Below are 18,073 nucleotides of genomic sequence, written 5' to 3'. Positions count from 1 at the left end.
GTTTTAGACAGTTCTTGGAACAAGAGGACCCCCAACTCTTGATCTCCCCAGTGGACCAATCCAGGGTTGGGGAATGAAGTTGAAGCCAGGGAAGTCCAAGGAGAATCTCCGAGGTGCAATTGGGGAGGACCAAAAGTTCAATCCTCTCATGATGAGATCCGATGCTCATAAGAAGGGGCTCCGTGCGGAAACGTATGGTACAGTCCAATCTTTCATTATTTACACAATTGATGTAGAGGGGTCTGGCGAGACTGGTCACTGGGATGTTGAACCTGTTGACGAGAGAGGCCAAAATAAAATTTCCTGCAGAACCAGAGTCCAAGAAGGCCACAGTAGAGAAGGAGAAGGCAGAGGCAGACATCCGCACAGGCACAGTAAGACGTGGAGAAGCAGAGTAGACATCAAGGACTGTCTCACCTTTGTGCGGAGTCAGCGTACGTCTTTCCAGGCGGGGAGGACGGATAGGACAATCCCTCAGGAAGTGTTCGGTACTAGCACAGTACAGGCAGAGGTTCTCCATACGGCGTCGTGTCCTCTCTTGAGGTGTCAGGCGAGACCGGTCGACCTGCATAGCCTCCACGGCGGGAGGCACAGGAACAGATTGCAGGGGACCAGAGGAGAGAGGGGCCGAGGAGACGAAACGCCTCGTGCGAACAGAGTCCATATCTTGGCGGAGTTCCTGACGCCTTTCGGAAAAACGCATGTCAATGCGAGTGGCTAGGTGAATAAGTTCATGTAGATTAGCAGGAATTTCTCGTGCGGCCAGAACATCTTTAATGTTGCTGGATAGGCCTTTTTTGAAGGTCGCGCAGAGGGCCTCATTATTCCAGGACAATTCTGAAGCAAGTGTACGGAATTGTACGGCATACTCGCCAACGGAAGAATTACCCTGGACCAGGTTCAACAGGGCAGTCTCAGCAGAAGAGGCTCGGGCAGGTTCCTCAAAGACACTTCGGATTTCCGAGAAGAAGGAGTGTACAGAGGCAGTGACGGGGTCATTGCGGTCCCAGAGCGGTGTGGCCCATGACAGGGCTTTTCCGGACAGAAGACTGACTACGAAAGCCACCTTAGACCTTTCAGTGGGAAACAGGTCCGACATCATCTCCAGATGCAGGGAACATTGGGAAAGGAAGCCACGGCAAAACTTAGAGTCCCCATCAAATTTATCCGGCAAGGATAAGCGTATCCCAGGAGCGGCCACTCGCTGCGGAGGAGGTGCAGGAGCTGGCGGAGGAGATGACTGCTGAAGCTGTGGTAGCAACTGTTGTAGCATAACGGTCAGTTGAGACAGCTGTTGGCCTTGTTGCGCAATCTGTTGTGACTGCTGGGCGACCACCGTGGTGAGGTCAGCGACAACTGGCAGAGGAACTTCAGCGGGATCCATGGCCGGATCTACTGTCACGATGCCGGCTGGCAGGTAGTGGACCCTCTGTGCCAGAGAGGGATTGGCGTGGACCGTGCTAGTGGACCGGTTCTAAGCCACTACTGGTTTTCACCAGAGCCCGCCGCAAAGCGGGATGGTCTTGCTGCGGCGGTAGTGACCAGGTCGTATCCACTAGCAACGGCTCACCTCTCTGGCTGCTGAAGATAGGCGCGGTACAAGGGAGTAGGCAGAAGCAAGGTCGGACGTAGCAGAAGGTCGGGGCAGGCAGCAAGGATCGTAGTCAGGGGCAACGGCAGAAGGTCTGGAAACACTGGCAAGGGACACACAAGGAACGCTTTCACTGGCACTAAGGCAACAAGATCCGGCAAGGGAGTGCAAGGGAAGTGAGGTAATATAGGGAGTGCACAGGTGATAACCCTAATTGGAACCACTGCGCCAATCAGCGGCGCAGTGGCCCTTTAAATCGCAGAGACCCGGCGCGCGCGCGCCCTAGGGAGCGGGGCCGCGCGCGCCGGGACAGAACAGACGGGGAGCGAGTCAGGTAGGGGAGCCGGGGTGCGCATCGCGAGCGGGCGCTACCCGCATCGCGAATCGCATCCCGGCTAGCAGCAGGATCGCAGCGCCCCGGGTCAGAGGACGTGACCGGGGCGCTGCAGCGGAGGAGGTGAAGCGAGCGCTCCGGGTCAGAGGACGTGACCGGGGCGCTGCAGCGGAGGAGGTGAAGCGAGCGCTCCGGGGAGGAGCGGGAACCCGGAGCGCTCGGCGTAACAGTAGTTGTATTCCTGTATATAGGAGCAGTATTATAGTAGTTATATTCTTGTATATAGGAGCAGTATTATAGTAGTTATATTCCTTTATATAGGAGACAGTATTATAGTAGTTATATTCTTGCATATAGGAGCAGTATTATAGTAGTTATATTCTTGTATATAGGAGCAGTATTATAGTAGTTGTATTCCTGTATATAGGAGCAGTATTATAGTAGTTATATTCTTGTATATAGGAGCAGTATTATAGTAGTTATATTCTTGTATATAGGAGCAGTATTATAGTAGTTATGTTCTTGTACATAGGAGCAGTATTATAGTAGTTATATTCTTGTATATAGGAGCAGTATTATAGTAGTTATATTCTTGTATATAGGAGACAGTATTATAGTAGTTATATTCTTGTATATAGGAGGCAGTATTATAGTAGTTATATTATTGTATATAGGAGCAGTATTCTAGTAGTTGTATTCCTGTATATAGGAGCAGTATTCTAGTAGTTATATTCTTGTATATAGGAGCAGTGTTACGAGTAGCAGTGAGGCCAGACACGCTGGCCATGAGCGCACTCCTGCCCCGTCCTCCCATGCTTGCTCTGCTGTGGTTCGCATCGCGGGACGCGCCCGCATGTGAACGCCAGGCCGTCACTCACCTCCCCGCGTCTCTGTCCCCTCCGCTGTCCGTGGACGCCGGCATGTGCGTCCCCGCCTCGCGCACATGCGCGCTGGCTTCCTGTGATTTAAAGGGCCAGCGGACCATTGATTGGGGCTTGTCTGGTCCTGACCTTATTTAACCATGCACTTCGTCTTGACCCCTGCAGGATTTTTGTGCCATTTCAGCCTAAGAGAAAGCGTGATGTTTGTGTCTTGCCTTGCCGTGTATCTGACCTTTGCTACGTATCCTGACCTTGCTCCTGTGCCGCCTGCCCTCTGACCTCTTGCTACGTGACCTTGCTACAGTGCCGCCAGTCCTGACCTCCTGCCAGTCCCTCACTATGACTCAGTCTCATTCCTTCTGTGCCACGCATCTCCTTAGCAGCCTTTGTGGCCGAGTCGTCCCAGGGGTAGTTACCTGGGAGCCGCCTGCCACAGCAAGTCCATCCCGCTTTGCGGCGGGCTCTGCTGAAAACCAGCGGCTCCTTAGACTCCGCTACCTGGTAGGGCTCATGCCATCGTCCAGAACAGGTATAGTGGATCCACACCACCTGCCGTTACAAGCAGTATTATAGTAGTTATATTCTTGTATATAGGAGGCAGTATTATAGTAGTTATATTCTTGTATATAGGAGCAGTATTATAGTAGTTATATCCTTGTATATAGGAGACAGTATTATAGTAGTTATATTCTTTTATGTAGGGGGCAGTGTTATAGTGGTTATATTCTTGTATATAGGAGCAGTATTATAGTAGTTGTATTCTTATATATAAGATCAGTATTATAGAAGTTATATTCTTGTATATAGGGGACATTATTATATTAGTTATATTCTTGTATATAGGAGCAGTATTATAGTAGTTATATTCTTGTATATAGGAGCGGTATTATAGTAGTTATATTCTTATATATAGGAGGCAGTATTATAGTAGTTATATTCTTGTATATTGGAGCAGTATTATAGTAGTTATATTCTTGTATATAGGAGCAGTATTATAGTAGTTATATTCTTTTATATAGGGGGCAGTGTTATAGTGGTTATATTCTTGTATATAGGAGCAGTATTATAGTAGTTGTATTCTTATATATAAGATCAGTATTATAGTAGTTATATTCTTGTATATAGGGGACATTATTATATTAGTTATATTCGTGTATATAGGAGCAGTATTATAGTAGTTATATTCTTGTATATAGGAGCGGTATTATAGTAGTTATATTCTTATATATAGGAGGCAGTATTATAGTAGTTATATTCTTGTATATTGGAGCAGTATTATAGTAGTTATATTCTTGTATATAGGAGCAGTATTATAGTAGTTATATTCTTGAATATAGGAGCAGTATTTTAGTAGTTATATTCTTGTATATAGGATGCAGTATTATAGTAGTTATATCCTTGTATATAGGAGCAGTATTATAGTAGTTATATTCTTGTATGTAGGAGCAGTATTATAGTAGTTATATTCTTGTATATAGGGCAGTATTATAGTAGTTATATTCTTGTATATAGGAGGCAGTATTATAGTAGTTATATTCTTGTATATTGGAGCAGTATTATAGTAGTTATATTCTTGTATATAGGAGCAGTATTATAGTAGTTATATTCTTGAATATAGGAGCAGTATTATAGTAGTTATATTCTTGTATATAGGAGGCAGTATTATAGTAGTTATATCCTTGTATATAGGAGCAGTGTTACGCCTAGCGCTCCGGGTCCCCGCTCCTCCCCGGAGCGCGTACGGCGTCTCTCTCTCCGCAGCGCCCCGGTCGGTCCCGCTGACCGGGAGCGCTGCCCTGTCCTGGCCGTTGGGGATGCGATTCGCACAGCGGGACGCGCCCGCTCGCGAGTCGCATCCCAGGTCACTTACCCGTTCCCGTCTCCTGCTGTCATGTGCTGGCGCGCGCGGCTCCGCTCTCTAGGGCGCGCGCGCGCCAGCTCCCTGAGATTTAAAGGGCCAGTGCACCAATGATTGGTGCCTGGCCCAATTAGCTTAATTGGCTCCCACCTGTTCCCTGGCTATATCTAGTCTCCTCCCTTGTACTTCCTTGCCGGATCTTGTTGCCTTAGTGCCAGTGAAAGCGTTTTGTGTGTTTATAACCAGTGTACCAGATCTCCTGCTATCTCCCCTGACTACGAATCTTGCCGCCTGCCCCCGACCTTCTGCTACGTCCGACTTTGCTTCTGCCTACTCCCTTGTACCTCGCCTATCTTCAGTATCTTCAGCAGCCAGAGAGGTGAGCCGTTGCTAGTGGATACGACCTGGTCACTACCGCCGCAGCAAGACCATCCCGCTTTGCGGCGGGCTCTGGTGAAAACCTGTAGTGGCTTAGAACCGGTCCACTAGCACGGTCCACGCCAATCCCTCTCTGGCACAGAGGATCCACTACCTGCCAGCCGGCATCGTGACAGTAGATCCGGCCATGGATCCCGCTGAGGTTCCCCTGCCAGTTGTCTCTGATATCGCCCGACAGGTCGCCCTTCTAACCCACCAGCTGTCGGAAATGTCCACCATTGTGCACCAACATTCGCAACTTCTTCAGCAATCATCTCCTCCGCCAGCTCCTGCACCTCCTCCGCAGCGAGTGGCCACTCCTAGCCTCCGCCTGTCCTTGCCGGACAAATTTAATGGGGACTCTAAGTTTTGCCGTGGCTTTCTTTCGCAATGTTCAATGCACTTGGAGATGATGTCGGACCTGTTTCCCACTGAAAGGTCTAAGGTGGCTTTCGTAGTCAGCCTTCTGTCTGGAAAAGCTCTGTCATGGGCCACACCGCTCTGGGACCGCAATGACCCCGTCACCGCCTCGGTACACTCCTTCTTCTCGGAAATTCGAAGTGTCTTTGAGGAACCTGCCCGAGCCTCTTCTGCTGAGACTGCCCTGCTGAACCTCGTCCAGGGTAATTCTTCCGTTGGCGAGTACGCCATACAATTCCGTACCCTTGCTTCTGAACTTTCCTGGAATAATGAGGCTCTCTGCGCGACCTTTAAAAAAGGCCTATCCAGCAACATTAAAGATGTTCTGGCCGCACGAGAGACTCCTGCTAACCTGCATGAACTCATTCATCTAGCCACTCGCATTGACATGCGTTTTTCTGAGAGGCATCAAGAGCTCCGCCAGGAAAAAGACTTAGATCTCTGGACACCTCTCCCACAGTCTCCACTGCAATCTGCGCCTAGGCCTTCCGCCGAGGAGGCCATGCAAGTGGATCGGTCTCGCCTGACCCTGGAAGAGAGGAATCGCCGTAAGGAAGAGAATCTTTGTCTGTACTGTGCCAGTACTGAACATTTTTTGGTGGAGTGCCCAATCCGTCCTCCACGTCTGGGAAACGCACGCTCGCACCCAGCTCTCGTGGGTGTGGCGTCTCTTGATGCTAAGTCGACTTCTCCACGTCTCACGGTGCCTGTTCGGATTTCTACGTCAGCCAGCTCTCCCCTCTCAGCCGTGGCCTGCCTGGACTCTGGAGCTTCTGGGAATTTTATTCGGGAGTCCTTAGTGAATAAATTCCGCATTCCGGTGACCCGTCTTGTCAAGCCACTCCACATTTCCGCGGTCAACGGAGCCAGATTGGACTGCACCGTGCGTTATCGCACAGAGCCCCTCCTAATGTGCATCGGACCTCATCACGAGGAAATTGTATTTTTTGTCCTTCCTAATTGCACTTCTGAAGTTCTCCTTGGACTACCCTGGCTTCAACACCATTCCCCAACCCTGGATTGGTCCACTGGGGAGATCAAGAGTTGGGGTCCCTCTTGTTCCAAGGACTGCCTTCAACCGGTCCCCAGTACTCCCTGCCGTGACCCTGTGGTTCCTCCTGTATCCGGTCCCCCTAAGGTCATTAAGGACTCTGCCTGCCACAAGAAATACCTCTCCCCCCCTCCCAGTCCCATCAGGCAAACCTCTGTGTCCCCTCTTGGCCCTCGTCCTGGTGTCACACTGCCCCGTGCCAAGTCTCGCCCTCTGCCCTCCCTCCCCATCCCTACTCCTGCTGTTCCGCCTGCTGTTGAGGAATCCCTCCATCCTTTCCCGGTGTCCTCATCCCAGGGGAGGCAGTTACCAGACAAAGGGAAGGGGAGACCTAAGGGGGGGGGTACTGTTACGCCTAGCGCTCCGGGTCCCCGCTCCTCCCCGGAGCGCGTACGGCGTCTCTCTCTCCGCAGCGCCCCGGTCGGTCCCGCTGACCGGGAGCGCTGCCCTGTCCTGGCCGTTGGGGATGCGATTCGCACAGCGGGACGCGCCCGCTCGCGAGTCGCATCCCAGGTCACTTACCCGTTCCCGTCTCCTGCTGTCATGTGCTGGCGCGCGCGGCTCCGCTCTCTAGGGCGCGCGCGCGCCAGCTCCCTGAGATTTAAAGGGCCAGTGCACCAATGATTGGTGCCTGGCCCAATTAGCTTAATTGGCTCCCACCTGTTCCCTGGCTATATCTAGTCTCCTCCCTTGTACTTCCTTGCCGGATCTTGTTGCCTTAGTGCCAGTGAAAGCGTTTTGTGTGTTTATAACCAGTGTACCAGATCTCCTGCTATCTCCCCTGACTACGAATCTTGCCGCCTGCCCCCGACCTTCTGCTACGTCCGACTTTGCTTCTGCCTACTCCCTTGTACCTCGCCTATCTTCAGTATCTTCAGCAGCCAGAGAGGTGAGCCGTTGCTAGTGGATACGACCTGGTCACTACCGCCGCAGCAAGACCATCCCGCTTTGCGGCGGGCTCTGGTGAAAACCTGTAGTGGCTTAGAACCGGTCCACTAGCACGGTCCACGCCAATCCCTCTCTGGCACAGAGGATCCACTACCTGCCAGCCGGCATCGTGACAAGCAGTATTATAGTAGTTATATTCTTGTATGTAGGAGCAGTATTATAGTAGTTATATTCTTGTATATAGGGCAGTATTATAGTAGTTATATTCTTGTATATAGGAGCAGTATTATAGTAGTTATATTCTTGTATATAGGAGACAGTATTATAGTAGTTATATTCTTGTATATAGGAGCAGTATTATAGTAGTTATATTCTTGTATATAGGAGCAGTATTATAGTAGTTATATTCTTGTATATAGGAGCAGTATTATAGTAGTTATATTCTTGTATATAGGAGGCAGTATTATAGTAGTTATATTCTTGTATATAGGAGCAGTATTATAGTAGATTTATTCTTGTATATAGGAGCAGTATTATAGTAGTTTTATTCTTGTATATAGGAGCAGTATTATAGTAGTTATATTCTTATATATAGGAGCAGTATTATAGTAGTTATATTCTTGTATATAGGAGCAGTATTATAGGAGTTACAATCGTGTTCATAGGAGGCAGCATTATAGCTTTATTATATTCTTATTATATTATTACATACATTTTATATTGTTTATATATTACTTTATTAAGGTTTTTTCTTATTCAGTTTTTTTTTAAGTGCACATTTTTCTAGTAGACCCTTTAATCCCTTTCTCAATATTCACTGACTACTTTGGCGCTCATGCTGTACATCAGAGGAAACAAGATAAGTCTAGAATTCTAAAAGGCATATTCATTTTCATGCTTCCAGGTAAGATTTCACTGGGTCTCATCTGCTATAAACTTTATGTTCTGTGAAGTTGCTGCAACTTGTTTCCTAGAAGCCAGTGTTAAATATCACAGTAATTCCTCCTATTTCTGTTAAAATCCCAACTCTCTGATAAAGTGAATTCTACATTATATATGATAATAATTAAGTCTTCAAAAATGTATATATACATTTTTTTTGTATTTAAAATTTTCAAGCTTGACGATTTTCCCCATCTGTGTGTGTCTATGTATCTATATGCAGGGAGATTTATAGTGCGGCGCACACATATATTATATAAAGCTACACACTGTAGGCATAAATTACACCGAGGATTGAAAACATTTGCTTTTCTGCAGTTTTCATGGCTTGCGGAAACTCCCTATTTCCTTGGCACCTGACATGCGCTCAAAGAATATATTGGTTTAGGAATTTTCTGAGGTCCTGATCATCTGCTCCACATTTGCAGCTAATAATCTGAGCATTGTAGTTGCTGCATTTCTTGTCTAATCAAAGATATGATAAAAAATAAGCTTGTCTGGTTTGCATCCCATTTGACTATTAGATTAAGGAATTGACCCATAAACTATCGACTAATGCGTTTTTATTGGAATCGCCCATTTTTAATGGAGTAATGCCAATAGTCAGGGCCAGTCAGACACAAGTCATTCTCCTGAACACAGTACGTGCAATACACAATGTGCAACCAACACAAAAAAAACTACTACATAGCTGTAACTTGGCTTCACTTCACCCAAGGCATAGGCTTAGTTTGCTGTCCTTACCATGAATTACCCAGATAAGGTTACCTGCAGACACCTAGTACCTGGAGCAGATGCCAATATAACCCCCAATCCAGCCATGCCCCGCCTATCGGACTACCTACAATTAGTGGCGTACATATAAAAATGGGTCTCCTTTAATGATTCTGCCCCCAGGTCTGGTGTTTATTTCCCTTTTGCTTTCCTTGACCCATTGGTCAATACCCCCTTCCATTAATTTGCCGACAATTTAACTTCTACATGGTTTCCATTGGAGAATGGGGGCCCATTCTGGTTTGTCCCATTCACTTTTCTATTGCCATGTAGTAGAAACCATGTAGAAGCTAAATTGTCGGCAAATTAATGGAAGGGGGTATTGACCAATGGGTCAAGGAAAATCTCCAAGTGCCCCATAGCAGCCGCATGGTCTACCACTATGACAAGTATGCCCTTGCCTGCAGTCTCATACACAAGTGATGGCAAAAGTCATTGACCTGATAAACACCATTTGCTTAACTTACAAAATGCATACAACATGCAAAATACATGTAATACCAATGTCTGAGTATTAGCAATGTGGACATTTTTACGCCATTGTCACTTTATAACAAAGACACTCTTCTTGATAAAGGGAGTGATGGCAATAGTCAGAGGCCAGACAAACAAAATGGCGGCCATACACATCTAAGGACAAAGGAATTGACTATTGACATTGTCTACATTCCCAATTCTTCCCTAGACATGACCTATCAAAGGAGACTCTGGACCACCCCATAAACTGTTGAAGTCTATACCACTGTAGGGTTGTCTACTTTACAACATCCCATGAAAATAACTTGGCTAAAGGCCTTCCTGTCAATGTGGCGCCCAATGGCTAAGAGACTTCTCTGTATTGGTAATCTCTCCATTGAGATCCAATTGTCCGTTCCTTCTCTTCCCCTGTCACATAGGGAAGGCTATAAACGGAGGGCTGGACGGTTGTACATCTATTCTGTATGGAGGCCTAATAGACAGTGTCAGGAAATATGGGCCATTATTTCTTTATTTATTTATTTTGGGGGGTGGGGGATATTTTATGCTTTTTTTATTTTTTTTTCATTGAATTTATTTTATCCAGAAGGGGAGGACCCTTTCTAATGTATGGAAGGCCCAATGATTGTCAGCTGCTATCCCTAGCAGTCACCATCGAGGTCCCTGTGTGATTGTTGGAGGTCCCTGCACTAGGCCTCTATAGTCAGCTCTTCATCAGGAGACATTTAAAGGGGTTATCCACCATAAGGTGATTTTAGTACGTACCTGGACAGTAATGGACATGCTTAGGAAGGCTCTGCACTTGTCTTGGGGCTAAATGGCTATGTTGTGAGGTTACCATGACATTGTGGCTAGCTTTTTGTGAACTGGTATTTCCAGTTTTAGTTTCCTTCTTTGCTACAAATCCCATAATTAAATTTTCCTCCCTCCCACACATCAGCCACCCCACCCATTGAAACATAAATGAGTTGCATCCATTCAAAAGACCTGTGGTTTTCAATCAGGGTGCCTACAGCTGTTGCATTGGTTGCAGATTGATCTATGATGACCCTTAGGCCATGATTAGTGACCTGGGGTCTCCCCTGCATGGTCTCCCCCTGTTGGTTTTATAAAAGAGTGTATATCACTTTAAGGCCTAGACAGTCTCGTAATGTATAGACAGAGCAGAGGACCTGTGGGAGGTCTCAACGACCTGTGAGTCTGTCACATGTTACGTTATGTTGTCACATGATTTGTTGTCACATGTGCTCCCAGAGAGCACCAGCTTAACCTATGACCCGCAGCTTGACCAATGGGCTTTAGTCCAGCCCCCCACCCCCCTATATAAAGGGGTGGCCATTACAATTAGCGCTCTTCCATCTCAAGTCTTTACTGAGACAGCAACCACCAGAGACCTCAGCATCTGGAAAAGCTACAGTCTCTTCAGTAAGTCTATGTCTGCTGTCACTGAAACTAGTCAAGTCCTGCACATAGTCAAGTCAAGTCTAATTTCAAGTCAAGTTAACTACAAGTATATTGGTCCAGCAAGCTGCAAGGTCCTCTGGGTCCTGGCCACCTCTCTGGGAATTCTGGCCTTAGCTGTGAAGATAATTACACCTGACTTCTACTCAGTAAAGCCTCCATTTGACCATAACTGGTTGTGGACTCTTTATTTACTTCAAGCAATTGGGATAGCGGAGAATCCGGGCGTGTGGTGTTCTGGAACCCGAAAACCACACTGGCGTCACGAACACTAGGGGTTAATATCATCCAGCCCCCAGGGTTAACACCATCTGATCCCACATCTCACATCGCTACACCCGTGGTCCCGTCATTTCACCCGGTGGTCCACCACAGATCTCTCTCCCGCCAAGCGATCGCTCCACCCATTGAAACAGACAGGCTCCCTGTCATCAGCTGACTAGTGAGTTAGTTCTCGGTCGCATTGCAACCTGGGAAAAATCTGAGACAACAGTCATTTTGTATGCTGCTAAAAATAAATATTGGGGTGAAAATCACATAAGAATTGTGAGAAAACCGTCACACACAGGTACAGACACTATATTATGTACTACACTAACTTTACAGCCCCTGTAGCATAGTCAAATAAAAAACAAATCCTGGGATACCCCTTTAATGAAAAAAAAGGGGTGTCCCTACCAAAAAACTCTGTCTTCTATTTTGAACCAATGCTTCTACACCATCCTAATGGAGCCATATGAACCTCCTAATGGGAATTACCTGTCTTTCTGTGAGATCCAGATTTACAGCTATTTCGTATCGTCTCAACCGGGTCAGGTAGTTGTGATGAGCGAATTCGGCCTCCAACTCTCGGATTTGCTCTTTCGTGAAGGCCGTTCTCTCTTTCCGGGGTTTACTATTTACATCTGACTTGTAACTTCCTTCTTGGGAATCTGCAAATAAAAAATATTAATAATATTAATATTTTTACGTTATTTTATTCTTCATGTAAAAAAAAAAATATAGATATATGTTTTAAAATATAAAGCAGGCATCTTATTGTCTGGATGCTTTGTATAGTGTTTTAGGTTAGTATGTCATAGTCTTATGATTCTTTTTATTATGAACATATGTGTAATATCCAAGCAAAGCTATAAAACAGTGTCCATAAAAAATACATGTTCTATGAGCGGGAAATTACAACATGTGACGCTCATCTGTCATGTGTCCAGATCAGCATATACGGTCAAGTTTACGTGTTTGAGCAGCAGTTTGCACTGCAGAGCTGTAACCATTAGAGCAGTGTTTCCCAACCAGGGTGCCTCCAGCTGTTGCTAAACTACAACTTCACGCATGCCTGGACAGCCTTCCTCCCCCATACACAAACTCTCTATTTAGTAATTCATATAAGTAAATTATTTATCTCCCGGCACCGGCTCCAGCGTTCAGAACAGTTTGTTCCAAACGCTGAGCAGCGGTGTACCCCTTTAAATCTGTGATCAATGGGCTGGACGGCTTCTGGAAAACAATATAACATCTGGATTATTAGATCAGTCAATATTTCTATCAGACATGGAGTCTTCCAGATGGGTAGGAGCCCAAAATTAACCACCTTAATGTTTTTTAATTAAAAAATATTTAATATTTAGGACCTTCTGGATCACTTATTGTCAGGTTAAAGTCATAACAAGATTATAATTTGGGGGGAAAACTTCAGCTCGGAGGTCTGGCAAAGGGGACATGTGGGTCAGGATGTGCACCAACACACCACTCTGCCGTGAGAATTGTATCACTTTAAAGGGGTACTTCGGCGCTAAGACATCTTTGGATAGGGGATAAGATGCCTGATCGAGGGGGTGCCACCGCTGGGGACCCCTGTGATCTTTCACATAGCACCCCGTTACCATCAGCCCCTGGAGCATGTTTGCTCCAGGTCTGATGACTGGCTATCACGGGGCCGGAGTATTGTGACGTCACAGCTCCGCCCCCGTGTGGCGTTGCACTCTGCCCCCTCAATACCAGCATATGGGAGGGGGCGTGACAGCTGTTGGTAACGGAGTTCTGCATGAAAGATCACGGGGGTCCCCAGCGGCGGGACCCCCGCGATCAGGCATCTTATCCCCTATCCTTTGGATAGGGGATAAGATGTCTTAGCGCCAGAGTACCCCTTTAAAGGGATATTCCAGGCCTTCAAAACTTTCACAGGAAAGGGGAAATGTTTGATAGCAAAGTTGGTGGGGAATGGGGTGAGGTTTGAGAATGATGTACTCTGGTATCTCTGTTGCTCCCATAGACAATAAATGGTGCACTAGCCGACCAACCATTCCATTCAGCGGGGAGGGTTGGTTCCTCATTCACAAGATTGCGGGGGAAGGAGCAGAAGTCAGATCCCCCTTGAACATTAACTTAACCCCTATTCAAAATTTGTTTAGGGTCTGGAATACCCCTTAAACCCCACTAATATAATTGGAGGCCTTTGTTCATTTGACAGTGCTTGCAGGGTTTTATCAACCCACAGGAGGAAATCCTCATGATCCCATAACCCTGACATTACCTGATTCATTTCAGAAAATTCTTTGGACAATCAGAGGATCCGGCTCCTGTTTGCCCCTGGGCATCGAGAATTTTTGATATTTTTCTATACCGGCTCCCGTTTGCCCCTGGGCATCGACAATTTTTGATATTTTTCTATACCGGCTCCCGTTTGCCCCTGGGCATCGAGAATTTTTGATATTTTTCTATACTTGAAAAATCTTCAAATATTAGTATATCATGAAATGAATATTAACACATTACTAAGCTGTGTTTTATTGTCTGTGATATCCAGGGTTTATTTTGGAGAGGATTCTGGGTTGATATTTTTTCTTACATTTTACCTTTTTACCTCTACAAAAATATTATTTTCTTTGAAAAGTGAAAGGCTGTAAATCTCTTGTTTTTTAAACTTGTTTCTGGAAATATCTTGATTTAATGCACCTCTTGGGACTTTGGGTTGGGAGATACCATCCCACCCTGACCTTTCGGTCTCTGTTCACATCCTATGAAGCAAGGCCCTTATGGTTTCTCTCTGGTGGAAAAAGGTTTGGAGACCCAAAAAAATGTTGGCAGCTTTAATATTAGTTTCCATCTGTTCTACAGATGTTCTGACTCGCTCAGCAGTCGTGTTCTGCTCTATAAGGACTCAGCCTACAATGCCCCGTGATAGATGTTACGTCTAAAACATTTGTCCACTGGGGATTTGTGGAGATGACCCTCTGTCTTCTCCTCATCTATACATCTGGTATACAATATGCTAATATCACATGTATATTAAATTCTATGATCCAGAGAATTACAAGGCCACGACTTGTATCTGGTGGAATTCCAGAATCACACAATACTTCTTGGAAGAAGAAAACGATTACATGGGATTCCAAAAAGAGATGAAAATTCACAATAAATGATAGATGGATAGGAGATAGATAGATAGATAGATAGATATGAGATAGATAGATAGATATGAGATAGATATGAGATAGATAGATAGATATGAGATAGATATGAGATAGATAGATAGGAGATAGATAGATAGATATGAGAGAGATAGATAGATATGAGATAGATAGATAGATAGATAGATAGATAGATATGAGATAGATAGATATGAGATAGATAGATAGATATGAGATAGATAGATATGAGATAGATAGATAGATATGAGATAGATAGATATGAGATAGATAGATAGATAGATAGATAGATAGATATGAGATAGATGGATAGATAGATAGATATGGGATAGATAGATAGATAGATAGATATGGGATAGATAGATAGATATGTGGTGTCCCAGTACAGGACCTTGTCCTGTTCCTGTCTAAAGTCCCCTCAGCTAGAGTTCCTCCATTTCTTAGGGCTCTCCTGCAGGGCTTACCCCTTTGTCGCCTCATAATAATTGTATTCGCATGTATACCTGGTAATTGGTTCTAAAGGCATCAAAATGTCATCCAAAAATAGCAAAAAGTGAGGACTAAAGAAAAATAAGTAGAGAACTAATATAGATAAAGCAAATCCTTACATATAAAAGTAATAAAGATCTGCTGGGAGCTGTAATCACTGTCTATGTCAGAGTTTCCCAAGCAGGGAGCCTCTAGCTGTTGCAAAACTACAACTCCCAGCATGCCCAGACAGCCGAAACACTGGTCTATGTAGAGGACAGGAGCTTCTTCGGGGTCCTGTACAGTACACAGTGGCCCTCATTTACTTAGAAAATCGGGTTGTAAGTCTATGTTGCTTTTTTCCCCTAATATTTATTATTATGTCGCATCCTGTTTGTCGCATGTGGGTTTTGTTGGTTTTGGTTTCCAACTCCTCTGAGTTGTAGGGAAAAAATCCACAACAATTAAACAAATTGGGGTTGGAAAGCTTTATAAATACGTGGGAAAGCTCAGAAATGTCGGGTTACGCCCCTTTTTCGGGTTTGGGAGAATCCACATCGGGTCCATCTGGAAAAAATGTTGCATCGTGTTTAGAACAGTAAATGAGGACCATAGTGTCCTAAAAAAGCAACATGGAGCCACCCTCACCTGGTGTCCAAAGAAGCAGCTAACCCTGGTACAGGTACAGAACAAGAGTACAGAACATGTAATACTTCCCTGTACTGTAGGGGGCACTACCAGACACCAGTCAGTGCATACACTTCAGTAATACAGGTAAAGAGTACAGAACATGTAATACTTCCCTGTACTGTAGGGGGCACTACCAGACACCAGTCAGTGCATACACTTCAGTAATACAGGTAAAGAGTACAGAACATGTAATACTTCCCTGTACTGTAGGGGGCACTACCAGACACCAGTCAGTGCATACACTTCAGTAATACAGGTAAAGAGTACAGAACATGTAATACCTCGCTGTACTGTAGGGGGCGCTACCAGACACCAGTCAGTGCATACACTTCAGTAATACAGGTAAAGAGTACAGAACATGTAATACCTCCCTGTACTGTAGGGGGCGCTACCAGACACCAGTCCGTGCATACACTTCAGTAATACAGGTAAAGAGTACAGACCATGTAATACCTCCCTGTACTGTAGGGGGCGCTACCAGACACCAGTCAGTGCATACACTTCAGTAATACAGGTAAAGAGTACAGAACATGTAATACCTCCCTGAACTTTCGGGGCGCTACCAGACACCAGTCAGTGTATACACTTCAGTAATACAGGTAAAGAGTACAGAACATGTAATACCTCCCTGTACTGTAGGGGGCGCTACCAGTCATCAGTCAGTGCATACACTTCAGTAATACAGGTAAAGAGTACAGACCATATAATACCTCCCTGTACTGTAGGGGGCGCTACCAGACACCAGTCAGTGCATACACTTCAGTAATACAGGTAAAGAGTACAGAACATGTAATACCTCCCTCAACTTTCGGGGCGCTACCAGACACCAGTCAGTGCATACACTTCAGTAATACAGGTAAAGAGTACAGAACATGTAATACCTCCCTGTACTGTAGGGGGCGCTACCAGACACCAGTCAGTGCATGTACTTCAGTAATACAGATAAAGAGTACAGAACATGCAATACCTCCCTGTACTGTAGGGGGCGCTACCAGACACCAGTCCGTGCATACATTTCAGTAATACAGGTACAGAGTACAGAACATGTAATACCTCCCTGTACTGTAGGGGGCGCTACCAGACACCAGTCAGTGCATACACTTCAGTAATACAGGTAAAAAGTACAGAACATGTAATACCTCCCTGTACTGTAGGGGGCACTACCAGACACCAGTCAGTGCATACACTTCAGTAATACAGGTAAAGAGTACAGAACATGTAATACCTCCCTGAACTGTAGGGGGCGCTACCAGACACCAGTCAGTGCATACACTTCAGTAATACAGGTAAAGAGTACAGAACATGTAATACCTCCCTGTACTGTAGGGGGCGCTACCAGACACCAGTCAGTGCATGCACTTCAGTAATACAGGTAAAGAGTACAGAACATGTAATACCTCCCTGTACTGTAGGGGGCGCTACCAGACACCAGTCAGTGCATACACTTCAGTAATACAGGGGTTTTACCAGTGAATGCCCATTCTGATTGGTCGGTTCTTCCAGCCATTGACACGTTTCACAGATCTGGACTGTCTGTACATTGTATGTTGAGTCTGGTTTCAACTTACGATGGTCCAGAAAAGACCCTTGTATGATGAAACTATTGTATGTTGAGGCAATTGTAAGTTGAGGGATCACTGTATTAGCAAACCTCACCCTGGCGTCACGGCAATTAAGGGTTAATACCACCAGACCCTGCATCACTATTGCAACACCCCAGACACCACAGATAGAAAGATAGATAGATAGATAGATAGATAAATAGATAGATAGATAGGAAATCCAGAGACAGGGCAGCACTGAGGACAAATGTGGTGGTACCGGCTGTAGTTGATTTTGAGTCCACAAGTCCAAGGTACAAATAAAGAATATCAGCAGCACTCTGGAGATATGAAGAATTGTGGCTTTATTCACCAAACATAGGCAATGATTCGGACATCTCTCACGGCCATTGTCGAGCAACAAATGGTACAAAGTGCTGGGTATAAATATCTTACATCCTAAATTACAAGTAGTGTTACAGTGACAAGATAATTAAAACATTTACAGACGATCCGTGATAAAGATTACAGTGACCCCTCGACCTACGATGGCCCCGACATACGATCATTTCAACATACGATGGCCTCTCAGAGGCAGCATCAACATACGATGCTTTTGTATGTCGGGGCCATCGCATAAACGGCTATCCGGCAGCGCAGACTGCTTCAGCTGCCCGCGGATAGCCGATTACGGTGCCCCGTGTGCTCCGTTGACAATCACTTACCTGTCCTCGGGGCTCCGGCGCGTCCTCTTCGGGATCCCCTGCATCATCGGCGCTCTTCTTCGTCGCCATCACGTTGCTGCGCACGCCGTCCCGTCATCCAATAGGAGCGGCGTGCGTAACGATGTGA

General features: G+C 45.7%; 1 protein-coding gene across 1 annotated transcript in view; it reads right to left on the bottom strand.

The window, feature by feature from the left end:
- MEOX2 (mesenchyme homeobox 2) overlaps positions 1 to 18,073 on the bottom strand; it is a 148,891-nt gene that overhangs the window by 13,564 nt on the left and 117,254 nt on the right. The window contains exon 2 of the mRNA XM_056518906.1: positions 11,854 to 12,026. Coding sequence (XP_056374881.1) covers positions 11,854 to 12,026 — 173 coding nt within the window. The remainder of the gene's footprint in view (positions 1 to 11,853; positions 12,027 to 18,073) is intronic.

The sequence above is a fragment of the Hyla sarda genome, chromosome 5 (assembly GCF_029499605.1).
Source record: "Hyla sarda isolate aHylSar1 chromosome 5, aHylSar1.hap1, whole genome shotgun sequence".
NCBI lineage: Eukaryota > Metazoa > Chordata > Amphibia > Anura > Hylidae > Hyla > Hyla sarda.
The sequence above is the reverse complement of the archived record's forward strand: the minus strand, read 5'-3'. Positions and strand labels throughout refer to the sequence as shown.